Source organism: Lasioglossum baleicum, chromosome 7, assembly GCF_051020765.1.
Source record: "Lasioglossum baleicum chromosome 7, iyLasBale1, whole genome shotgun sequence".
In the NCBI taxonomy this organism is placed as follows: domain Eukaryota; kingdom Metazoa; phylum Arthropoda; class Insecta; order Hymenoptera; family Halictidae; genus Lasioglossum; species Lasioglossum baleicum.
Window position 1 is genome coordinate 11,371,028 of NC_134935.1, and position 25,911 is coordinate 11,396,938.

A 25,911-nucleotide genomic window follows, 5' to 3' on the forward strand; every position below is an offset into this window, starting at 1 on the left:
AAGAAGAACTTAAGTGTCCAGAAAAATATTTCTATTCAGCTCCTACATCTATTCAATAAAAACATTGAATATTGCCAGTACAATATAAGAAAATTAGAATTATTAAGAAACAGGAGTTAAATGATATTGCATTCCCTCTATTAATAAAGAAATGACATCATTCAATTATTCTGATGTCTCTTCAGTTTTGTATTTGATCAATCCATTTTGCCATAAACGCACAAAATCCGCAGTCTAGTAATCGTTAGTGTTCCAGCCGGAAACAATGGCGAGACCTGCGAGTTGTTTCTTCTCGTAGCTGGTGCTTGGCCGCGAGTCGCTGCACTTCGGTGATTTTTGTTAATCGCGATCTCGCCCAAACCTCCGAGCTTTCTATTAATTATTTGACTTTTGATCAGGCCCGTCGGGCGCGTTTCCACATTAATTAATGTCTCTCCCTTCCCCCTTTCAACCACTACCCCGTTCCAGTCTAAATTCCCCTTGATATATTTTTTGTTTTTCTTCCTTTTTATTTTGCTTCCTTTTCCGTCACGTTCGCGTTCTTCCTCTCTTCCTTCTAATTAACCCCCCGACTCTCTCTCTCTCTACCGCGGTAGAGCGCGCGCGCGCACACGCCACGATTCCCCGGCCTTTCGCAGCTTTTAACGAGCTTTGAACGCGTTGTAACTCGCCAGGCATAATTTACCGCGAGACGGTTTCTCGCCGATTAAATTGTTGCGATCGATTTCAAGCCCCAAATGGCTCGTTTAATTCGTCCGCCCTCGCGGCGAGCCATTAATTATGGATGCAGACGCCGATTTAGTCGTAGCTATTGCACGCGCAGAACGATCTCGCGTTCCTTTCCTTCGAGGAAAACTGTTGGCTCTCCTAAAAGACTGTTGAACCGTGTCTTGAACCTTCATATTTCTTTCCTCAATCCATTGCTATTCTGAGACGCCACTGAACATCACCACAACATGATATAAATCAAACGGGACATTACTAAACTCGTCTGTACTGACTTTTACTGAATTTTATACAGGGTGTGGCCGGACGGGTGGTACAACCGAGCAGGGAGTGATACTACATGTAAAAATAAGTCGAAAAGAAGAAATAACATTTTTTCGTTTGACGCTTCGTTTTCGAGAAAATCGAGTGACAATGCAGGGAATACACGTGCTATTGCATAGGAATCGTCTGACGTGTCTTACCATGATCAACCAATTCTACTTTGTGCATATACTCAAGCACGCGAACCTGTCGATTTTCTCGAAAACGAAACGTCAAACGAAAAAATGTTATTCCTTTTTTTCGACTTATTTTGACATGTCAAGACAATTAAATTGCAAAGAAAATACTAAAAGTTGCTTTGGTAGGTACGTCTATCCTAGAACGAAAACATTCTCGAGAAGAAATGTCTCGGTCCTGGAATTAAAATAGCTTCAACTGCAAAGGGATGAAAACGAAGATGTCCTTCAAACGAAGACAAAACGAAATATGTTTTAACAGAGCCGGTCGTTACAGTTCGGCTTTTATAGAATCGTGGGCCACTGAGTAGCAAAGGAGTAGCAAAACTGAAGGCGTCCTAACATCGGTGCCGAGAGGGAAAGAAATGAAAACAGGTAACAGGTTTGACATCAGGAAGATTTGAAGGATGGTCCACGCGGTAAACGCGACGTTCGAAATCAGTGTTCGGCGGCCACGATGTTGACGTTGTGGCGCCGAGCTCGACAGCTGATTGCGATGATGAGGCCTTCGACGCGGCCTGATATGCAAAAAAGCTGCCACAGTTATAATATTAAATTTAAATAGGATGAGATTTAATCCGTCGGATTACAAGAAATAATGTACGAGATTTTTAACACTGCACCTATCTAAAACGCAGATAATGATCGAATAAGGGCGACGAGATCGTGTCAAACAATCCCAACAATCTTTTCATATTCCATCTCCTCGTCATCTACCCCTTTTCAGAGGGTTGATCATTGACTCGAATACCTAAATCGCGTCACCAGACTAAAGACGACCGGCAGATCCAATTTGATTGCGTTCTTCGAAATCTATAGATGCATATTTACATGGGATTGACCTACCACAGCACCTTTCAGCACCCTTCCCTTATGGCCCTTTCCTTCTGGCACAGCGTGACGACGGAGAGGGTGGTTCCGGTGGTAAGCAAACCCATTATTACGATCATCCCCCCTATCCGAATCCCAGGACGCGCGTTTTTAACTTGACGCGCTTCCTGCGACTTACCCTTCTTTCTTCCACCCTCTTGTTAAACGTCTTTCCTCCCAAAACCACCCTCGCTGATGTTACACATTTTTTATAATAATCTTCGAGCCATAGCCGTGATAAATAAAATAAGGAGAGAATAACATTTTTATTTGGTTTCAGTACCTTGTAAACGATTATGATTATTCTACATAAAGATCCGCAGTTTAGTAATTCATTTCCTGACCTTCAAATACATATACCAACGGCGAGGAATGCGTTGACAGCCGACGACGGGTAGACAAAGGCACGGATATTTTCAAAGAAGTCTTCTTAGCAAACTTTGCTCGCTATTACACGATACCGGTAGGCAATGCGTTTATCTTCGAGTAGCCTGCACAAACATTCTACGCTCGGCCCTTAGACCACCGGGGTAATATTAGGTGGTTCAATATGCACGCTCAAAGGGGTGGAGATCCGGGCATCGAGTGAAGCTCGCAACAAATTTGCTCGTCGTCGGCGGGCGTAGGAGGGAGGATCCTTTAATGCTGTTTGCAGAAGGCTGGTGCGTTTAAAGGATTTTATCTTGTCCCTGTGTAAATTGTTTCTCGCTGATGCAGAAGTCGATTGGCGCTTGTGCAGTCAATGCTTTAGAACCTATCACATTCGTAGACGAAACATTAGAGTAGAACAGAATTTTATCTACTGTTTTCTTTCTTGTGCTATTGTAACTTATGAATCTATTTACCCCCTCGGCAAACTAATCAAGTGAAATTTTATGTGACCAAAAATAGTGTTTCTCTTTTAACTTGTCATTTGTGTAAACTTATAATCTCGTAATACACCGTGCAATATGCAAAATAAAAGTTGTCTGCATTAATTGGAAGACATAGAGACCGAGCAGGAGATTATTTCTCTCATTAGTGACTTTGTGCCATAAATCCACAAAATCCGTAAATTAGTCAATGTGGTAGATAAAACAATTGTTAACGACAGAGTGAAACAGCGCGGCGCAACAACTAAACAAGACAAAGTGTCGCCACTAGCAAGTTAACAGTCCATGACGAGCCCTCCCGGACCCATAGATTTTTCTCTAAACGACGGGTAATTGATGTTCTCGAGCCACTTGCGGTTCCATCGAACAATCGGAGAATCATGGAGGTAGCGGAGGATGGAGATAATCCCGCCAATAGAAAATCGGCGGTGCAGCCCCGCGAGATTTTGATCGGGAATGGCGTCATCCATCATCGGCCTCGACGAGCCAGAAAGAAATCGGTGCTATCGATATGCCGGCGCGCCTCGAGAGGTCTCGTTACCTCGAATCGGGGTCGATTTTGCGTGACGTTCACCCGGAAACGGTCGATGCAGCACTTTGCCTCGATCCGATCAGCCGAAACGATAGACGGGGAAAATTCCTTTTTTTCCCCGGCCCCTCCAAATCGTTCGTTCCCTCGCCGTCGCTCCCGACCCCCCTTTCTCCCGCCCCCTTTAGTTTCTTCTTTTTTTTCGGGAGTCTCTCGATCCTTTACAAGCCCTCGAGAGTGCGCTCGCGTCGAACTCGAAGCTCGAGTGTCTTGGAGAGCGCCGATCGGTGTATCTTCTCTCCCGGGAGTCGTTACGTCGTTCGACTCGTTAATTCAGTATCGATTCTCGATCGTTTCGCGTCCCCCGCCGCCGTCCCAAAGAATTTTCCTCGAGGACCGTCGAGCCCGCAACAGCCTTTTCCCGCGATCGAAAAACCCCTGCCTGTCCTCCCGCGTTTAATGGAGACCCTCGATCGGCAACATCCGATCCCGTCTATCCGCGTATTCCTTCGCGAATCCTCCTCCCACCACCTCGACCCCCCATCGTTGGCGTGTTTTCAACCACCCCATCCCCCACACCCGCGCGCACATCCACGGCTGATTGCGATCGTTTCTCCCGAGACGGACGAGTCAATCGATTCGCGTATCAATTAATGGGGAACGGCTCGAGGAGCTCGGTCCTCTCGACTGCTGCTCCTTTCCGGTACTCCGGCGACCATTTTTATCCGGCGGATGAGCAACTTTTAACGGAAATACATGAACTATTCGGGGAAATAAAATGGACGCGATTGAGCACTTAAGAATCGTGAAGATTACTGCTTCTGCGTCGACGGCGTTTGTTTATCCTTCGCGCATCATCGTTCGGAGATGCTCTTCAACGGCGGCGTATCGCGAGATTATATCAGATTTATATCGTGTAAGTAAAAGTAGGATTACTGCGGATTATTGAAGACCAAACTGAGGAACAAAGTGGTCAATTTTAAAAATTTGTTTACCTTGAAAATACGAAATTTCATTCCGAACAGCTAAGATTCGCGATCAGCATGGTACTCGCATAATGATTCGTTAGTCAGCCCGTAGCAGGTAGTCGTAGAACCGTGGCTCGCGTGTCGCGCACACAATCGCGGGATCCGTATCGTTCTCTGGGGCAGCTAAGATTCGCGATTTCCAGGGTACTCGCATAATGATTCGTTAGTATCCCCGTAGTAGGGCTACCTAGAGAGCACGACTTCGTACGGAGACTTCGAGTGGCCGTAAGTGGATGGTACCGCAGGGTGGCGGTGTGCTCGCGAGCTCAGAGCTCAGAACACAGGCGCAAAGTCACGCGGGGAAACAGGCGCGCGTGCAACGTCGTGCCCGGGGAGCTCGTTTGGTCTCTATTTGTCCCCAGAAGTTCAAGAGTCCGCGATGCACACGAGCACACGCCCCCCCTCCCCCAACCGTAAACGTGCACGAACGATCAACTGCCGGTTTGGTCGTGTATGTGAGTCTCTGTATCTCTCTCTCTCTCTCTCTTTCCCACCCTATTCGCTTCTCTCTTCTCCCTTTCTCGCCCCCGAAACCTCTCTTTTCCGCGTCCCGCTTCCGAGGCCGGGCCTTCGTGGCCAGCATTCACGGCTCCCGAGTGCCATCGAGCCTGAAACTCGTTATCGAAACTTATGTGCCGCCTCCGCAAGCTCGCCCCTGGCGAGCCACGACGAAAATCCGCGGCTGATTGCAATCAGACCTCTTTGCGGACTTCCGCACCCGGCTCCGACGTCCCCAAGACGCCGGGGGAGCGACGACTTCCGGTTTAGGGAGCGCGAGATACCTTCTTCCGCCTCGATCCGGTTCTGAACCAAGTCCGACGACCGTCTACCATCGTTGTTTCTCGAATCGTGGATTCTCAATCCTAACGAGCTCTACGAATCAGCTTCGATCTTGTATCAATCCTCTGGAGGTTGTGGTGAATCTGACAGATAAATAAGTAAAATTTCTTTTTCCACTAGGAAGTTATCAAGGACGAAGATGTTCTCCCGCAGTAATCATACGGAAAATCTATCCCGGTAAAATCAGTTGGATTTTTCATATGTTGTAGCTTATGATCTACTGAACAAAAGATGTAATGGGCACAAAGCTCAATAATGGACAGTTATCGAGTTATAATCAGTCAAACATGACAAATTCGAGCTACCGAATACTCAAATCTCGGAAAGTATCTATTTTTTGGAAAAATGTTTGGAACAAAAATAGTGGGGTTTCACAATATTTGTTAGGTGGTGTCATTAGTTTTGAATTTTGCGAACCTTTGCGTGTCACAGCAGAGATAAGGACTCCACGGTTCGTCACTCCCGTAGTATTTTTTGACTCCAACGCCCACGTGTGTGTGTGTGTGTGTGTTTGTGTGCGTGTATGTGTGGATTAATAAAAAAATGATCTTATTATGTATTACGGTGGTCTTATTATGGTGGTCTCTGATTTGAGTATTCAGCAGCTCGAATTTGTCATGTTTGACTGATTATAACTCGATAACTGTCCATTATTGAACATTGTGCCCATTACATCTTTTGTTCAGTAGATCATAAGCTACAACATATGAAAAATCCAACTGATTTTACCGTGATAGATTTTCCATATGATTAGTGCGGGGTTCTTTCTTGTGGTTTTTGTTATGAATGCATACAGTCCACAATCTAATAATAACTGAGAGCTTTACCCGCGATCCGTTGCAGTCGTACACAACTGCAGAGTATTCGAGCAAGCACGTATTATTCGCGGAGCGAATTGTGAATGGACTAGATGTACGCCGAGCGGATTGAACGGAGAGACGCGTTGCAGACGGGACGGCAGACTGAACGAGGGGACGAGCGACCAGGATGCGACCAATGAGCTACGCAACAATTATTTATTGTTGCCAGACTGCAACGTCCAGCCGGCAGACCTGTCTGCCCAATGAAGATTGCTCGTTAAAATCTGATCCGGACTGGACTGTTTTAAATGGCCACCGCCGAAATGGTGAACGCTCGGACCACTTCGTGTAATCAATGATCGAGTGTACACTAAAAAGCTGAACTATGAAGAACGTCTTGAATTTTGAAGCTGCCGTTTTACCACTGGGACTCTTGAACGATGGGATAAAAAATGTTTAAGTAATTTTTGTCGTTTTCTGAGCAGCGCAAGATGCCAATTATGCGACCACTCGACGCAGCCTCGTTCGATCGCTGTCGATCGAAACATAGGAGAATTTCGGGCTGTTGAAATAATATTTGCGTGTCGCTCGGCGCGGATGACGATTCGCGCTACCTGGTCGAATTCCGTCCATCGTGTCTCGAACAAACAAAGCCTCCTCTCGAGGGCTTTCCCTAACGCAACGGACATCGTGGTCCGCGATTTGCTTAACACTTTTAGTATTAGCCTGTTTCGAGGACGCCTCAGATTGTGTGGTTGCCAAAAATGGCCCGTGACACCTCTCCTCCATTGGAGAATGTAAAGTACACATGGACCTCCTCCGGGGCATCAGAAAATTTCTAGCCAAATTATATAGAGGTCTCAAGCGACATTCCAAACTGGAATTTAGAACCTGTTCCTGTCTTTGAACGCCTTCGAAGTACTGTGAAAATGAAAAGAAAAATTGTGACGTTCTCAATTGCTGCTGCAAAGACTTGTTTTCAATGGAACTCTAGAATACTCTAAAAATGTTTACAACGTTTTTGGCTATAGAATTCGTATTTTAAAGTTACTAACGAAATTAGAACGGTACAATTATTTACAGTTCCCTGCGACGAGCTTTCGATGTAACAATTTTGTTTTTTGTTGAATGTTCGTCGCCAGAGAAATCCGCAGCCGCTGTTCAAACCTTGCAGTCTTGCCGAGGACCTTTGATATTTGAGAAATCTCGCGTTCTCAGCGATAATCGAAGGTCTACGCGTCGACATTGCCGGCTAACAACTCCGAGGCAACCAACGCCCCTGAGGTCGATCGATCCGATTGGCCGAGAGATGTAGATACACCCACGCGTACACCCACCACCTGCTCCCTGCAATTAATCTCCTCTCAGCAATTAATCCTCGTCATGCACGGCCGTGTACGTGTGCGCTCCCGTCTACTGTGTACGTGCGTTCGCGCATAATCTCGAGCACCGTGTTTCCTTCGCAATCGGGACAAGCTAGATGGACGACGATTTCGCTGTTGCTACCTTGTAATTAGCCCTGCTACTCTCATTAAGCCTGACCATCGTTGTGAATATCGAGTGAAGAAAAATCAACGATTAAAAATGAATCGGGTCGAAAGTAATTCTGGATTTGCAGGGAAATTCTACCTTGATGTGTTGCTACGCCAGATTTACAGAAAAATTATGCATCAATTTCTTATGCGTGAACTGCGGATTTTATGCATTTATTACAATAAGTGAGTGCGACCAATTATTGCTAGATCCTAGTAGACGCATCAATCTTTCAATAGTAGTCTTCGTTTACTATCTTCCTTAGTATCTAATATGTAGACGTTACAATACCCAATGTTAAATGACCGCTTCATAGCGAGCTAAAATTATCATGGTACCTACCCCCCAACCATTAGAACCTCTCAGATCGTGTTTGTCTCCGCGTACACGTAAGCTTATTGTCCCATCGTTGGGTCCATTGCATCCCCTTGATCTCACCCTTCGTCCCCTATGAGAACCCGTGCGAGAACTTTTGAAACCGGTTCTGAACTTTATCGATCCTAGACGATCATTTTTGAGGATGGATCAGAAACTGTTTCTTCAGGATCTTTAGTCCCGTACCCGTCTCACTCCCGGTTTATCTTTGTTCTCATCTGAACTTCGGATAGATAATGCGATTGTTTGAAGAGCGAGCTGGCAAATCGGAACCCATCGCGTCTAGAGAGAGTAGGCAACATTTAAACATACCTGAGTGGGCGTGAGGTGTATCAGCGAGGCTAGGTGTTCCCGTTCAGGCGCGCTCAGGTATCTCTGCTGCTTGAACCGCCTCTCGAGTTCGTGAACCTGCTGCTGCGTGAACAGAACGCGACGCTTTCGTCTCTGGGGAAGGTGGGGGAATTGCATCGCGCCGACGCCCATGCCGACACCGACGCCGACGCCGACGCCCATTCCCATGCCCGACGATTTCGTCACATCTCCCATTGACTGGCCCACCGAACAGCCGGCCATGTTGGTCCCGGCTCCCGCCCCAGCGGCGCTCATCAGCCGCGAGACTGCAAAACATATTGGACAGATCCGAATTAGTACAATCTCTCCTCGTTCTACTACCGTATTACCGACCGGGCCCGAATATAGTGTTTACATTCCGACCTTGCTAGCCGGTCACCAATTGATTCGTGTTTGTATCTAGATTCACGAGTTAAGCCCTTGCACTATCATTTATTTTATAGTTGCACATTATGAACAACAACTTATTAGACTCTGTTCAGAAATTTCATTGCGTTCCTGACTCGATGTTATTACGCATAGTGCAAGGGGTTAAAGAACCTTTCAGTCTAAAAACAGCATGTACCATTCTTTTGATTTCGTTTTAAAAGTGACGATTTATATTATCACGATCAAAGTTTGACTTGTACTCTTCTGCCCGTCCACCAGAGAATTTTTAGATTGAAATATCGAATTTTTCAAGTCAATCCATAAAATTCCATTTTATTTTACAATTACCGAACCCAGTCACGACAAATAAACAGAATTTGTACAAACATCTAGAATCGAGAAACAAGAATAATAAAAACCACAGAGTCCAAAATCTTCAAGAATTTAAGAACACGACTTGTCTAATCACTTGCAAGTCGACTATCGTCCGCGTTCCTGAAGACATTCCCGTCCCCTTCTCTCGGAATCATTCAGCCTGAGAGTTCTCGAACGTGTTGGACGGAGAAAGAGTGGAGGAGGGAGAGAAGGAATGGGAATGATGCAAGAAGAAGACAACCGAGAAAAGTGGAATAGCGATACGGCGGGCGAGATGGCAACATCAGCGCGAGGAAAGCGGGAGAGAGCCGAAAATCGAGGCCTCCGTATTTGAGCTACTGAAACCCGACTACATAGTGGAGAGTCCAGAGTCCATCCCTTGTCAGTTAGCGGAGGGCTGTCAAGAACTGACGCCGTCGGATCCGGACAAAAGGAGCGATTTAACCACGACGAACTGCTACGTCATCGAGCACGGGAGGTCCCCGATGATGAAGTTCCGAATTATTATTATGTCTGTGAGAACGCGGCACTACGGCCCGGCCGGTCGAGTCTGTCAGGCAGCTCCCTACGCGAGAAAGACACACCACTCGAGACACCGGGAGCAAACACCGCCGAATTTGCTTACCCCCGTCCGGGATATTCCTCGGAAAATTGATCGGAATTCTTCTGGAATCCTCTAGCCAGCCCTGGGACCACCCACAGGACTAGTGGAGAACACTGGAATTAGGGAAATGATTATTTGCGAACGAACCGTGTCCCCTGATCAACCTTTCTGGAGATCAACGATCGGCCAAGGGTCTTCCGACATTGCTTTAAGAAATAGAACAGCTATTGCGAATAATCTTAATCTCATATGTTTATAACTCCTATCGCGAAGCAGATTTTTGCCACTAATTCTTTCGATATAAGAAGACTTGGGTATACTTATGTATACACCATTAAGAATTATTGCAGATAAAGAAGTGACCCCTACTCTTTCTTCTAGTGATGAGAGAGAAGCAGTTCGGGCGATGCTTATCAACAAATATCTCAATCAATGTAGCACATCAGGTGACGAGATCCGAAATCCCTGAGCCACCATCCCCCTCATCAATGAAATCTATCCTCGGACAACGTTTCAATCTTCCTATCCACGAGACTGGTCCAGGACAATGGAGGCTGGTGGGAAGACTGACGGGTTTAGAATTTCCGAGTGACTTCTGCGAATGCGAGGACGGGCCGGGCTAGTCCGACTTGCGTGCAGAGGTCTCATTAAGGAAATTGACGTTCGTAAACGACGTCTACCTGGCCACCGACGTCGAATCCCCGCGTTAGCAAAGGACCGTGGAATCCTCGTCAACCGGATAATTACACGGTATCGCGGGTGATAGACAAACTGCTTTATTCCGCTCGTCTTCCGTCCATTTGTGAAACGACAGACTATCTACTTTTTGCGTTCCGTTCGACTTCATTCGAACTGTGGAGGAAAAACTTTTTTTGCCGTGAATCCTGACAGACGGAGCAACAGATCCTCGGCGTCCCGTTCGATCGAGAAATTCTGTCTCCGGACCCCTCGCTGTAGAAATTGAATTTCGGAGAAGGTAGGATGCTGAATACGGTTCCAGTTAAGCTGCCGCGACGAGGGTCCAGGCTTATTTGTTTAACTAAAATCTCCGACGGTGTCCAGTAGCCACGCATTTCTCGAACCCCGAGGATCGATACGTTTCCCTGACTATGACCAAGAGTGGCGCGTGCGGCCGACAGAAATCCAAGGAAACGTACCGACGACGCGGCGACGTGTTGACACAAGTCCCAAGGACGAGGGCTCTGTTCACTCTGTTGGCCCACAATCGTTTTTCGGCAGCCCGGACCTTGCGGATCCGCCAGAAACGTGTGCTCGTCTCGAGGACGATTCATCGGCGAGTTAGCATACTGCCAGCGACGGTGCAGCAACGGTCGAGAATTTTTTTCAGCGATTGGGAAATAGACTTCGATCTACCTTTGGCCTGTTTCTGGGAATTGCAAGCTGAACGATATTGAAACGAGTGAATGGATTCAGAAATTGGTAAATATCGAGGCGAACTTTCGATCGAGTGGAGTTTTGCGACTGCGAAAAGCTTCCAGCCCAATAATAGCGAAAATTGGAATTAGCAAGAGTAAAAAGATCTGAATATTGCGATTATTTGACGAGTTTTTGGAGTTTTAAGATAGGAGATGCTTGAAGTTTAATCGAACGGAGTTGGAACTTACAAATTGTAACATATTGTGGAAAATTGAGAAACAATTCGTAGACAGAAGAGTTTTGCGACTGGAGATCCGCGAAGCTTCGAGCCCAGTAATAACGTGAATTAACAAGAGGATAAATATCTGAATATTGCGATTACTTAGTGAGTTTTTGGAGTTTTAAGATAGGAGATGCTTAAAGTTTAATCGAACGGAGTTGGAACTTACAAATTGTAACATATTGTGGAAAATTGAGAGACAATTCGTAGACAGAAGAGTTTTGCGACTGGAGATCCGCGAAGCTTCGAGCCCAGTAATAACGTGAATTAACAAGAGGATAAATATCTGAATATTGCGATTACTTAGTGAGTTTTTGGAGTTTCAAGATAGGAGATGCTTAAAGTTTAATCGGACGGAGTTGGAATTTACAAATTGTAACATATTATGAAAAATTGAGAGACAAATCGTAGATAGAATATATTTTTGAAATGAAGTTTGTCTCCAATATTTTTTCCAAGTTATACAGCTCGAAGTTTTGAATACACCACAGGATGGCATTCGGGACATGGTTTCATGTAGCGACGGAAGCAATCATGTGTCGGGTTGAGCACTACTCGTACGACTTGTATCACGGACTTTGTCGTGGACTTTGAAACACGACTCCATCGCCTCATCGATACCTAAATGGAGCTAAGCAACGGATATTCTGCGACAGGCGGCGAGTAAAAGGGGAACAGACGTGCCTCGTCGAAGACGAAAGGGATGATCTATCGAAGAGTATTTGCTCGACGGGTTGGTCGTTGCGTTTCTCTCGCCGCGCAACCAATAGGCCCTTTCTCATGTTTCATCAGCAAACGAAATGTTCTTGTTAAGAATTAAAAAGCTAACTAATAGGAATCCGACTTTTCAGCGCCAAATAACAAAGCAGCTAGCGATTCGTAGCAGTAACACCCTGTTACAGGCTACTTAACCTTTAACTAATCAAGCGGGGTCTCTGGCACTTTACAAACATTCTCAACTAAATGTACTGCACTTATATTTAATATGAGTAACATTTTAGTTGCTTTACATGTTTCATTACATACATTGTACGTTTCGCTTTGAAAAAATATCAAAATTTTATTATCCAAATGAAGATATTGAAATGTATATAATTCATTATTATCATATTAATTTTACCCTCGTGCCTTGAAATGACCGAAACGACACGAGCTTCTTGATTAGTTTTTACTTTCCATGACAATCTGACATATGTAATAACAACCTAACAATTTTCGACTGATTTCAATTATTTCATTTTCAATCGAGGTATATTTAGGGTGTCGGAGAAAAAACGGTTGAGTACGTTCAAGGCAGCGACGGGTTGATATCATGAAATTAGAGAAATATGTACATGCCACTTTTGCCTTCGTTTGTTCGTTGGTATTTCATAATTTGAATAGGCACATTTAACCCTTTGCGGACGAATATCAACAAATAAATCATTGCTTCCTTTAACCTTCAAAAGGTGGATGTTTTGTAGAAACCATAGCTACATCCATTCATCAATATTTTTCGTATATGTTTGAATCCGTTTCTTTAAGACAGATATCGGTCTCTTTATCGAAACCAAATTCAAATAGCTAACGCTTTGGAGTGGCTGTTACAAAATTAGGATCTAGGTACAGCATTTGAAACTCTCTATCGAAACGGACCCAAGACCCGCCATCCTTGGGTCAATTCCAATATGTTTGTAATCGAAACGGTCATCGAGTCCGTATGAATTGGGCACAGAATGGTTTCGAGGTCCTCGCGATCGACACTCCCGGTCCCTGGTGAACGTTTGGCCCTTCAAAAGACGCGTATCGCGGAGGACTAAGATCACTATACTCACTGGCAAATCGGGGGTCGTTGGTGGTCGGCGGGGCCGGCGCGTACCAGGGATGATGGGGTCTCATCGGGTCGGTCGCGGTAGCTCCTCCGCCGACCGCTGGCCCCGCATGATGATACGACGACAATTCGGCCGCACAGTACTGATATTGGGAGGTGAGCTGCATGGTGGCGTAAGGATTGCCCATGGCGGTCATGCCGGCTCCGGCGGCGCTGCTGCCTCCAGCGGCGGCGTCGTTCGCACCGGAAACCGGTCCGGGAGTACCGCCACCGGGCGTCGATCCTCCGTGAAGCGGCGGACTGCCGCTGCTCGCGCTCGAGCTACCGGTATTGCCACCCACTCGACCGCCGCACGCGTTCCCGTAAGGCGAGACTTGAGGATGCGTGACCACGCCGACGCCGATCGCCAGCTCCAGCTTCCGGTACGATTCGTCGATGGGGGACAGGATGTCGGTGACACTGAACGGTGTCGTGTGAGCTCCGCCAGCTGCTTGTACGTGGGACGAGTGCTGTTTAGGCGACAAGCTCATCGCCAGGTCAATCCCATTTAAATCTGGCAGCAAGCTAGCCTGCTCCAGCTGTGTTTGTTGTTGTTGTTGTTGCTGCTGCTGTTGTTGTTGTTGTTGTTGCTGCTGTTGTTGTTGTTGTTGCTGTTGATGCTGATGGTAGCTGGTAGCATTGCCGTTCCCCTGATTCCCGGCGTTGTTTCCGCCGCCACCGCTCATCTCGGCGAGGCCAGCGCCGTCGAAATACTTGAAGCTCGCGCTTCGCGGAATCCTGAGGCCGGCGCTAACCGCGAGATAACGACATGACGGCCCTGCCACCACGGATGAACAAGGGACCCCGGATGTTGCTTCGGACAGCTCGACGAGCAGCTCGTCTATACCCCTCGAGGCAGACTCCACGTACGATTTAATGATTGTATCTTGTAAAGGGAACAGTCTATCGTTGAATCCGGACGATTCATCTACAGTTCCTTCGTCTATGGATCATCGAGCACCGTTGCACTGATTGTTTTTTTCACGGTCACACTCCTCCTCGGGTACATTCATGTAGACACTGAATAATCCTCGGTAACTCCACGTGATCACTGGCCACACTATGCTCGGTCGCGCATCCGAATCCGTTTGATCGATATTTTCTTCTCGGTGGATCAACCGACATGACAGAGTCCGCGAGGCACGTCGTCGATTATCACGATGTCTAACGGCTCGACTGTTGTTGCTGGCCGTGTCCAGCGACGAGACCGCGTGATCCGTCGCATGTCTCTTCTTCTCTGTACACGAGACACCGGGTCGGCTGCGATGGACAACCGGGTCAAAGACGCGAACGGCCGGGGTAGGTTAGGGTCTCGACACTGAATCCCGAGTCGAGTCCACGGTCAAGGACAACGAGCAGAACGAGAACGGGATGCTCGGCTACCACCGGACACTGGGACCGGATGCGCAGAGAAACCAGCTGACACACGGCACTTCGGTCGCGGTAGACTCCGCCACTTTTCGTCACCGTGACGTGGACCGAGCCGGGTGACACGACACCGTCGCGATACACGACAACGACACCCTTTGACGACGGCGACAGTGACGACGACGACGACGATAATAATACCGCGAACACGACGGAACAGTTGGTACACACGTGGTCGAGGATAGTGGCCGGCCAGAGCCGGCCGGCGGCCGACTGAAATCACCCGGGGGGTCTTCGAGTCCTTGGACTCTGCCGATAGAGAGACGATGGTAGATGTACCACTCTACGGGTTCGCCTCCACCTTCGTCGAGGATACACTCTCTCTCCGTGGGAGAGGAGAGAGTGTCTATGGATGGTTGGCTGGCCTCTCTGGCTGGCTCTCCGGGCTGGCTGGATAGATGGATGGATGGATGGATGGTTGGTTGGATGGATGGATGGATAGATGGATGGCTGAATGAATGGAGAGAGAGAGGACTGTCGGGTACTCCTGGAGAGGTCCTCACGGCCGCTTAGACCCACTCGACCAGCGGTCGCTCGCGCTCGCTCGCTCGGGCTTGGGCCCCACAGCCTCTCGCGGAGAACCCGTACGACGACACGATGAGTGGAGTGCCCACTACGGAGAAGTGCCTGCTACCAAGAGTCGTGATGAGATGTCCCCTTTTGCGTGTGAGAGAACGCCTAGCTTAGAGGGGGTTGCGGGGCTACCCGGACCGACCCCTCCGACCGGATCTGGTCTACCCGAACCAACCTGCCATTGGCCGAGCCTCGCCAATGGGAGGCTAGGACTTTCCTTATTGGCTGACTAGCATGCCAACTCCCTGGTCGATTGAGGTCGCTGCGTACGCAACGTCGAGACGCTGTTGGCGGGGGACGCGAACCTGACGAACCACGTCCGCCTATCCTGTGTCGTTTCCTGGGTTGCTCACAGGGGCAAAATAACCGCGCCGTCCTACCCGCCTCATGGCCACCGATCCTGGACCAACCATTCTATCCTCCCCTCCTTTCCAAATCCCCTACCTCTTTGTGGCGTCGTAGCCCCGTCTCTCTCGGTTTCTGGACTGCGGTGCACGGTAAACGGTCTCTCCCCGTTCTACACGCGCCCTGAAGATTCGCCGCACAGTCTCCCTCGTCAACCTCCTACCGGCCACCTCACCGAGCTCCCATCTTAGATCACAGCCGCGTCGACGCCGACCTCCGATCACCAATCCCGCGGATTCTCTCTCTGCTCTTCTCGTAACGCAACGTGACACCGGATGACCCGCCGCGGCGATCGTTTCTCTTTTCCTTTTGTTAGGGACGCTGGGACGTCGCGCGTGTTCTTACTGTCGGTGATACAAACATAGTGACCAGATTGCAACCCTTAAAAGTGGTCCTGTAGGCGATAAGGGATGTTGGTGCGGGGAAGAAAAGGTTTCGGTTACTTACCGCCGGAGAATTTCGTCCCTCGCGTGCAGGACCGTCATTCCTGGGCTCGCGGACCTTTTCACCTGTATCTTCCAATTTCAACTTTCATCCATATTATTGCTTACCGGTCAGAGATGCTCTGATCAAAGGGGACGCCGCGACTTGTTACACACTGCTTTCCATGAAACATTGTGGGAAGATTTATTACCTGAAAACCATGCAACGTATGAAGATTATAAGGAAACTTCAATGAAATTATCACCACACACTTTTCCATAAAGGTTCATCGAAATTGGTGTGCAAGATGTTTCTTTACAAGTAATAACACCCAGATGGATCAGCTTTGCTACAGAATTGTGATTCTGTGGTAGAAAAAAGTGCTTCTATTCCAATTATCCTTTTTCGAAGAGTTACAGTACAAATGAAAATATCAAACTGCTGCTGCGACCATATTTTGTAGTGATCGTATGCATGGTTGACAAAGACCTTAAGGACATTGTTTACAATTTAGAAAGAATATTTAATATCGAATATTTCAATAAAGTAGGATAATTTATACGTACCAATAACTCTTGTTGCTTTGAATGTAATCCCCTGTGCAAATACCAATAAGAATTATCAGTTTTATAAATCTGCATGTAACAGATAACCACCTTCCTAAATCCTAATCCAGGACTGCAACTTCGGTCATTGTAATTTCTGTCACCTGAAGGATGTTTTATACTTTACTTTGGCATTCCTCAAGTTTCCACTCTCACCTCCCAAGAATGGTGCTTGTTTGATTTAAAAGATTCGTCCCACAGACTTCAAGCCTGTGCAAAGTTAGACCTGTTACCACAAATGAGGTGTGGGTTATGACTATTCTTCTACCTTGTCTGTGATTCTGTTTCATTTAGAATGCTCTAGTCAACGACAGATGGCATTATCGATTTCTTTGAGGAAGTAATATAGCGGATGTCGATAATGTAAACTCCTAATTTATCTATATTATTAGTTTCCTACTTTACCGATAATATTTGCTTACCATTTCTGTTTTACATCCTACCGTATCGGTCGCACTGACGCAAATGTACTAAGTCTGTGGGAAGGTAAGAAACAGAAGGCCATCTCGTCGGTGTCTCGTTAAAGTATTGTTTGATCATTTTTCCGCTACTTGGAATAGCGCTAAATTTAAATTTTATGACGGCAAATGATTCCTGCTGCTATTTTTACGTTATCTCATCTCTAAATCGGTAAGAAGAATGCGTAGCGAAGATCGTAATTATTATAACCTTAGACTATATAAACCTATAGACATGTATTAGGACAACATGATATCGAAGGAGGTGGCACGAAAATTCAGTAGTGCAATTCAACGACAAGTCAGACGGTCGAAAATTTTCGAAAATCTCGAAAATCGAGTTTTGTATTAGGAGAACATGATATCGAAGGAGGTGGCACGAAATTCAGTAGTACAACTCAACCACAAGCCAGATACGAATATTTCTTTCTCTTATTTATTAAAATGTAAAGTTGTATATATATTATATAAAAATAATAGTTTCATATAAAGTACGTTTCTTATATTACAGATGAAATGTTCAGGATTTGTCAGCACATATAATGACTATTATAGTCTTAAAGTTTTATAAATAATTATATATTGATTCTGATAATATACGTCTTCAGTTTCAAAATCTCTGTATGGTCGTAAACCAGAATACGGATTGTGTCCTAAAAATATACACTTTGAATTATGATTTAAGACTGTCTCTAATCTTGTTTGTTCTTCCCTTGCCTCTGACAATGTGTAAGATGTTAAAATAAACGGACAAGTTTGCTCAGCAATTGTTTGTAAAGATTGTGCCCATGTATCATTCCCAAGCTTAATGTCCTGATATTCACTGATTCCTGCATTGTATCCAATAATAAAATTTGGTTTTGTATACGAAGTACTATTTACATAATTACTGTAAAATACATTGTGCATTTGAATTGAAAGTTGTTTGTTGTTCGATTGACAATTTTTACAAAGATTTAGCGATGCAGAGTCTGAGCATAATTCAGGCCCAATCAGTACAATCTTAGCTTCTGTTGATTTCGGTAACCAGTGCAATAAAATTTCCCAAAAATCGATACCACTAATTTCTATCATATTAGCTCCAATTACATGAATAGTTATATTTTCTTCCCATGAGAAAATACATAACTTCTTCATTGCATAACAAAATGTTAATGGTCGTGTAAGATACTCTGAGTCGATCATTGTTTCTTCTTCTACCGACAAGTTTAAAGACCTCTTTTTATTACCATAGTGTTTTACATAATCCTCCATATTTTGTGGCAGATCCTCATGATTCATGTTGTATGGTAATCTTAATTCAGGCACTATATTTTTGTATGTTACCGAAGCCATATCTAATTTAAAACATAATTTTAATTTGTTACAAACACTTGAGTGCGTAGCATCATTTCTATGCTTTTGACAGAAACTTGTTGCCGGACAAAATAGACAGTCCGCAAGTTCTTTTGAACTTTGGTTGTGACACACTATGCAAGATCTATAGAATTTAAACATTTGTTCTTCGTAAAGCTCCAATCTTCTGGGAAGCTTCAATGCTACTAATAACATAAAGTTCATTTTCATTTCAGCCCATTTTGCTGTATTAACATCTTCTTCACTATTTACAAAGTTGATCATTTTATTATCATTCAAAACATTACAAATAACATTACATAAATCTTTGTGTTGCGGCCAATGTTCTCTTTGGTGCTCCTTACAGCAATACGCAATCATTGTACAGTTACCACATCTTCTTAAAGAAACACCTTCACCAAACTGTTTGCAAACATGGCACACATTTGCATAAAAATGGTAGTTGTAGTGTTTTTCTAGCATTTTCATAAAATAAAGTTCGTAGAAAAGTGTATAAATGCTATTTTATCAAAGTGTAATTTCTAAAATTCCAAAAACTCGTATTAAACGTTTTTCCTCCTTGTTAAGCATTGATTCTAAATCATTTTAAATGACTTTTTATAAATTGTTCTTCGAAATTTCATGATCGTGTTACGTTTCAATACATTCTTCACTATTATGCATTTATCGGGTATATTCAAAATTAGAGTTGATACACTAGCTTGTTCGCAAAAACGCGTGAACATTCGAAGAACAACCAGCACGTTGGTTTTTAGTAAACATTCTTTGAGTTTTTAATCGGTGTTGCCATCTGCAGTAAGAGAGACAGACTTTCGGTGCACTTAAATATTTACCGTTTCCTTTTAAATGGCTGGGGGTTGGACAATATTACATAGAATTTAACGAAATGCGTGATCAGTGAAAAAACCGGAATAAATAATATTCTACACGGTGCTACAATATTAATTTTCGTATAAGGTACGATTTCTCAAAAATTTCAGTTTATACGATAACCTAACCTCAAACTCCCGTTACTTGAATGTCATAAATGATACTTGTCAACAGGGAAAGTGTATTCAATATTGTAATTTTTACAGTTGTGTATTATCATTTTTCTCATTTTGTCGTCATAAAATGTTTCATTTTCTTTCTCGTACTCGACGGTTATCGTTTACCAAAAATAATGGGTTGATCGTTCTTGCATGTTCAACGAAATATACTTTTGTTTCCATAAATTGTTAAATTATTAAATTTTAATAAAACCGTAATAAATAACATTCTACACGGTGCTACAATATTAATTTTCGTATAAGGTACGATTTCTCAAAAATTTCAGGAATATACGATAACCTAACCTCAAACCCCCGTTACTCGAATGTCATAAATGATACTTGTCAACAGGGAAAGTGTATTCAATATTGTAATTTTTACAGTTGTGTATTATCATTTTTCTCATTTTGTCGTGATAAAATGTTTCATTTTCTTTCTCGTACTCGAAGGTTATCGTTTAACAAAAATAATGGTTCGATCGTTCTTGCATGTTCAACGAAATTTACTTTTATTTTGCGTAAATTGTTAAATTATTAAATTTTAATTGCTTTCGCTGTATTTTACGGTCACCTGTGTTATTTGTTTACAGATCTAAACGCGGAAAACATGATTACCCTAAGAGGAAAGTTAAAAAAGGATGGTGACCTAGCAAATTCAAAAAATAAAGATTATAACAAACGCATTTCTGTCCGCGACAAATTACTTATCAAAGAGGTAGAGTGTATACCGCGATGCATAAAATTCAAAATTACTGGAAACATTTTAAAATAATTGTGACTGACTATTGTATTATGGCTTCATTAACGCTATACTTTTTTCCATTTAGGTTCAAGAAATGGAACAAACATTACCTAGCACGTGTCAAGTTACTTTTAACGATCCGCACTGTCTCCACGAGTTCACTCTTTTAATTGTTCCTGATGAAGGGTACTGGTTGGGAGGTCGATTTTACTTCCAGATTTATATACCCGAAGACTATAACATGGCTGTAAATATGTCGCTAATAGTTATAACATAATCACTTACAACAAAGTAGTTACTAACAAACTACCTTTACAGCCTCCAAAAGTTAATTGCTTAACAAAACTGTGGCATCCTAATATAAGCGAAGATGGCGATGTATGTCTTTCGATATTAAGACAAAGTAGTATAGATGGAATGGGATGGGCACCAACACGTAAGCTTCAGGATGTTGTATGGGGCTTGAATTCCCTTTTCACTGTGAGTCCAACAGCATGATATAAATGCAGAGATTTCTATTTTATATGGCAGACTTTACTGACTTTCAATGTTTCGTTAAAAATAATTTATTGCTTTTTTCCAGGATCTTTTAAATTTCGATGATCCCCTGAACAGAGATGCAGCCGACCTCTTTATAAAAGATAAGGAATCGTTTCGGAGTAAGGTGAAAGACTATGTTATGCAGTATGCGAAAAGATGATTTGAACCAGACAACAATATTCTAATGACATAATTTTACAATTATGGAGTTGCTATCTGACTTTGACATTTATAATTCAATTGAAAGATTTTCTGTTTCTTTCTTTTTCTAAATGATACCGATCAAATTCATATTAACTTTTTGCTACTAGTCTTCTTCATCCCGGGAGATTCTACTCGTTGTACTTCCGTTTTGTTAACCGTACGCGGCATTTGATCGTTCAGTCACGATACAATTTATATTTGTAATTATTGGTACACGGAACGAGGGCAGAAAAATGTGTCATTTGTACATTATGCTTATCCTCTTTATAGAGCATTGTAATGATGGAAGATAATTTGTAAATAAATTCCATATTTAATAATAAGACTTTTAATTGCGTTATTCGTGAACACCATGGGACAATATCAGTGTTTAAATGTACATCTTCTTTGTCTTTATTACTTAGCATTTATTGGCGATTTTATTAGAACATAATTATATAATTTTTGTACAATTTCAAACGGTTCCGGTTTGTACCTTGACTCGTTGAAACCCGGTGTGCCTTACGTTACATTCAAATATACCGATCATTCCTTTCGCCATCTTGATCGTGAATCTGTCACGTTACCGATAGACGTTGGCATCTGTTAAAATAGTTAATAGTTGTAACAAATAAATAATAACAAAAAAAAAGAACAAGGAGAAGAAAAAAGCTCTTGCGTTTCGTTCCTCCTCGGTAACTGCGTTTTCTTGCCCTCCACAAGTCTGACTAGATATGTGCGTGAAGTTTTACGATCACGTTAGGTAAAGAAAATTGGAAAAATCGTGGCTTAATTGTATCTTATTCTTTAGAACGTGGTGAGCAGTTCTTCCTGTATGCTAGTCGATCTAATTAGTTTCTGTGTGGAACCTAACAGGCTTTCACTTGCCAACGTTTGACTGTCGGATGCCACATTTAATTTCTCTTCGTGGTACTCTTCGCTATATTCTTTCAATCTGTTGCCCAAGAACACAGCCCTCTCGCGTTTTTTGATCATGAAGTCAGACAGTTGAAGCCATCTGTGTTCATGGCACTCCTCCACCAGTGGTCTTTTACTAAAACAGGTGTAAAATAAATTTATAGAAATAGTGTTAATTAATGTCCTAGAAATATTGTGAAAGATTTAAATCATTTTTACGTACTTCGGTGCTCGTTTAAAGACCAACATAAGGAACCTCGTGGCCTCCTGACTCAGCTCTTTGAACAGATGTTCAAATCTGTACCTAACAAACAGGATGTTCTGTCTGGTCTCCTCAGGGTCCTTACCGCGGAATGGCGAAGTACCGGACAGAAGGACGTACATTAACACACCGATCATCCAGATGTCTGTTTGAGGATGTGCTGGTTCCTCGTTGTAGATTTCAGGTGCTCTGTACTCCGGATGGCCGAGTTTAGGCACCGAGGTGCCTAATTTGCTGACGAAACGGGCTGAACCCATATCTACTAGTTTTATCTGAAGTGATCTAACAGTGGACATAACTACGTTATCGGGTTGAATATCCAGATGACTGTATCCTCGCCAGTGAAGGTACTGCAACCCATCTAGGATCTGTGAGATAGCTGTTGCCACGCAGTTTTCTGTGTACTCGTGTCTGCTCGAGAAATACGTGAGTATATCTGCGCCCTGTAGCTTCTCCAAAATGAACACCGCAACTGGAGCTCCTGGTGATTTGTACGCCGCCTCCAGCATCGCTATCCTTTCGTGTCTTAAAGAACGGAGAGCTTCGAACTCTCTGTTCACCTGTTTCTCAGTGTCCGAATTCAGCTCTAAGATCTTGGCTACTATCACACGGTCCGAAGACTTGTCAACACCCTTCACCACGGCGGAGAACTGTCCTCTGGCTATCTCAGAGATGAAGCTATATTTGCCGGTCAGATTGGTCTCGGTCGACCATTCGATCGGATGATCCTCGATGGAGTAATCCATGTGTGGTTTATCCTCTTCAGGGATAATTACTTGTCCAGCTTCTGTAAGCTCTTGAAGATGCCTCATTGCTCGCGTTATCTGAACTTTCTGACATCCCGTTGGTCTGGTCTTGATCAGTTTTGATGGTATTCCCTTCTCGCTCCAACCGATACGGTTGCGGGCCGCCAAACGGAAGTTGTAGCTGCTGTCCGGCTTCAGGTTCCTCACCAAGAAGAATTCATGATCGATGTTCGCGGCAAGGTCTATCCATTCGATACCGTCGCCTTCTCTGATCTGAAGATTGTAGCACAGGACTGGAGAGTTGCCGTCGTACTTAGGCTGTTTCCATCGCAGAAGGATCTCTGTATCTGATACCTCGGATACCTGAAAAATCAATTTGTTAGAAAAATGTCATATGATTGCTATACATTTTCCTTGTTACCTCGGGGGAGTCAGGACCTGAAGGAACAACCGCCTCCACGAGTCTGCACCTAACGACAGTCTGTCCCAATGTGTTCCTAGCTACAACCTTGTAGCTACCCACGTCATGTTCCTTCGTTGGATTGAAGCTGAGTATGGACCTCCCGTCTTGATCCTCAGTGACCTTTACCCTGTTTGTTTCTTGAATCATTATGTCGTTCTTGAACCATTGAATCAACGGCTTGGGACTTCCCACAGCTAGGCAACCTAGCTGACTAGGCTTTCCTTCCTCGATTGGTCTGATTTGCGGTTTCTCGCGGAAGAATGGTGGGTGTCCTTCTTTCTTTGACTCCAGCATCGCCTCAGCTTCGGCGTAGCTATCCAATCGTGTTCCCAATTCATGTTTCAAGCGTCTTAGAGTGAAGTTATCGGGTGCTCCGTATCTACTGATCCTGGCACGCCTCTCGTCATCGATCTCTTCGTCCATTACGTCCGTGAAACGACGACGTTCGCGTATAATTGGCGCCTAAGTTGAAAAAAAGGGTGAATTAGAATCCAAGAATTCGAAGATGCAGCCTCGAATTCTTACCCTCCAATCAAAGTTTTCTTCAGTGATGGTACGTGAGAACCCTGGGCTACGATTACAGGCAACTTTCATGTACTCGCGCAAACGTACAGGGAAATCAGTGTCCCGAAGTTGAAGAAGGTACGTGTCTGGTCCGTTCTGATAACTGCAAAGGTACGGAAGTGAATATTATCGAGAATACAAAGTTCAACTCTTATGCGAGTATATTTTAAAAGCTCAATTACGATTAAATGGTATTCAATATGACCGGAGAGTGGAAGCTATTACTTACTGGCTTTCACTTTTGATGACTCCAATCTCAGTGTCAATTGGCTCTCTCGAGGGTATTTGAGAGTCCCAAGGTTTCGCTGATGGTTTCTTCGTTGGACTGTATATTCTGTCGTCGCTGGGCTCAGGAGTGTACTTATGACCAGGTGGATAAACCATCTTGGACGGATGCTCGAAAGCAGTTTCCAGTTTGCGTCTGCGGTACCAGGTGCGGCAGGATGCGTTGTTGTACCAGTCGCTAAAATAATTATGCTCGGAGTGAATAATAGTCCGTCGGACACGAATCTTGTGTATGCTACGAACTATTTACCGATATAGCTTGTAGTAGTTCTTCAAGTTCTCGGATGGTATTTTGTACAAATCAGTAGGAGATCTGTCCGCGTAACCAATGATCCAAGGATGAGCAAGGGCAGCTTTGATGTCCATTCTCCTCTCGCAATTATACATTAATAGTAGACGAATGAAGTCTCTGGCATCCTCGGAAATGTTCTGCCAACGATCATCGAACTCCCACTTCCCATCTCTAATCTTCAGTAGAGTCTCCTTGTCATTGAAACCTCTGAAGGGCGAGATACCGGACAGAAGGATGTACGTGATGATACCAACGGACCACATGTCCGCACTGTACGATACTCCTTCGTTGTTCGTCACTTCCGGAGCCACGTACTCGGGCATACCGTATGCTAAGGTCATCAGCTTCGTCTGAGTGATTCTTCTGGACAGACCGAAGTCGCAGATTTTCAGGTCGTCGCCTCCCGTGTGCGAAATTAACAGGTCCCCGAGCTGCAAACAAATTGTTGACACAGACATTAAATTAAATATTCATTGTTTTTCATTGTTATTCATTATTTGATTGCGTGTTTGCGAGGACCGTAATTTTTCCATTAATAATTTGAATTTCTTTACTACTTGTGTACCTCGTAATAGTATAAAAAAATTATATATATATATTATATAAAAGAGAAATCAATCAACCGTCAGGCCGAGGTGGGCAAGATGGTTGTCGTGCATGTACTCCAATCCCCAGAGCAGTTGCCTCATGTAACCAGCGATTTCAGCCTCTGTGTAGTATGCTTGCTTGGTGAGGGTGTCAACAAGTTCACCACCGGCAGCTCTGATATTTGGTTAAGAAACATTTCATTGAAACCGATCACGAATCTACATAAACGAACCAGCAACAATTCAAAAAGAGAGCGAGGAAATGATAGAAATATTTTCAGTGAAGGATACAGTTCTATAATCAACGTGACTGTAAGGTCAGTCTCGTAAGCGTCGTGCAGCCGCAGCAACTTTCTATGGTTCAGATTGTTCATGATGTCCATCTCGTTGTACATGTACGGTTTCAGGTCTCCTCTACCGTGCATGACCTTGGCCGCGTAGTTTCTTCCAGTACACCTTTCTACAGCGTGATAAGTGACACCCTGGGTACCACGACCAAGTTCATCGCCAAGATCATAGTAATCATCGTATGGCCTGTCGTGGCGAGTTCTGATGTCGCTCTTCCTCTTGTACGTTCTGAATCCGTACTCGTGCTCGTTCTCCTCCACGTGCAACATCACGGAACAGGAAATCGATCCTGCCACGTTCCCTGCGCTGATCGAATAGAGACCCTCGTCCTTCACGATGGCGTCGTTGATGATCAGAATCGAAGTGTCTGGTTCCGTGAATTCGATCTAGAAGAATAGAACTAATTTCTATAATCGAAGGTCTAAAA

The 25,911-nt window shown here is 44.3% G+C and overlaps 4 protein-coding genes across 10 annotated transcripts in view; 1 reads left to right on the top strand and 3 right to left on the bottom strand.

Moving 5' to 3' along the window:
* The window catches only part of LOC143210263 (homeobox protein Nkx-2.4), a 42,926-nt gene extending 26,364 nt beyond the window's left edge, over positions 1-16,562 (bottom strand). Inside the window, exons 1-3 of the mRNA XM_076426972.1 lie at positions 16,132-16,562; positions 13,244-16,028; positions 8,386-8,690 (exon numbers count right to left, since the gene is read on the bottom strand). Of these exons, the coding sequence (XP_076283087.1) occupies positions 8,386-8,690; positions 13,244-13,964 (1,026 nt within the window). The 5' untranslated portion in view covers positions 13,965-16,028; positions 16,132-16,562. The remainder of the gene's footprint in view (positions 1-8,385; positions 8,691-13,243; positions 16,029-16,131) is intronic.
* Positions 16,563-17,423: 861 nt separating this feature from the next.
* On the bottom strand, positions 17,424-19,642 carry LOC143210266 (uncharacterized). The gene has a single exon (XM_076426982.1). It carries the CDS (start codon positions 18,992-18,994, stop codon positions 17,720-17,722), a length of 1,275 nt encoding a protein of 424 aa, XP_076283097.1. The 5' UTR covers positions 18,995-19,642; the 3' UTR covers positions 17,424-17,719.
* On the top strand, positions 19,296-21,363 carry LOC143210279 (NEDD8-conjugating enzyme UBE2F). 2 transcript variants are annotated; one of them, XM_076427008.1, is made up of 5 exons: positions 19,296-19,483; positions 20,145-20,269; positions 20,382-20,543; positions 20,615-20,776; positions 20,880-21,363. In XM_076427008.1, the coding sequence occupies exons 2-5, from the start codon at positions 20,162-20,164 to the stop codon at positions 20,994-20,996; spliced, it is 549 nt and encodes a 182-aa protein (XP_076283123.1). In that variant the 5' UTR covers positions 19,296-19,483; positions 20,145-20,161; the 3' UTR covers positions 20,997-21,363. The 2 variants fall into 2 exon arrangements, with proteins under 2 accessions (XP_076283123.1, XP_076283124.1); XM_076427009.1 differs by lacking the exon at positions 19,296-19,483 and adding an exon at positions 19,618-19,818.
* A 37-nt stretch (positions 21,364-21,400) lies between these two features.
* Positions 21,401-25,911, bottom strand: part of Obsc (Obscurin) — a 36,919-nt gene continuing 32,408 nt past the window's right edge. For 5 of the 6 annotated variants that reach the window (XM_076426949.1, XM_076426946.1, XM_076426947.1 and 2 more), the window contains 8 exons: positions 25,428-25,870; positions 25,173-25,311; positions 24,508-24,980; positions 24,202-24,435; positions 23,934-24,075; positions 23,367-23,870; positions 22,161-23,308; positions 21,402-22,073 (listed from right to left, as the gene is read on the bottom strand). In XM_076426949.1, coding sequence (XP_076283064.1) covers positions 21,827-22,073; positions 22,161-23,308; positions 23,367-23,870; positions 23,934-24,075; positions 24,202-24,435; positions 24,508-24,980; positions 25,173-25,311; positions 25,428-25,870 — 3,330 coding nt within the window. In that variant the 3' untranslated portion in view covers positions 21,402-21,826. Of the gene's footprint in view, positions 22,074-22,160; positions 23,309-23,366; positions 23,871-23,933; positions 24,076-24,201; positions 24,436-24,507; positions 24,981-25,172; positions 25,312-25,427; positions 25,871-25,911 lie in introns of all 6 variants that reach the window. The other variant, XM_076426951.1, reaches the window with a different exon arrangement.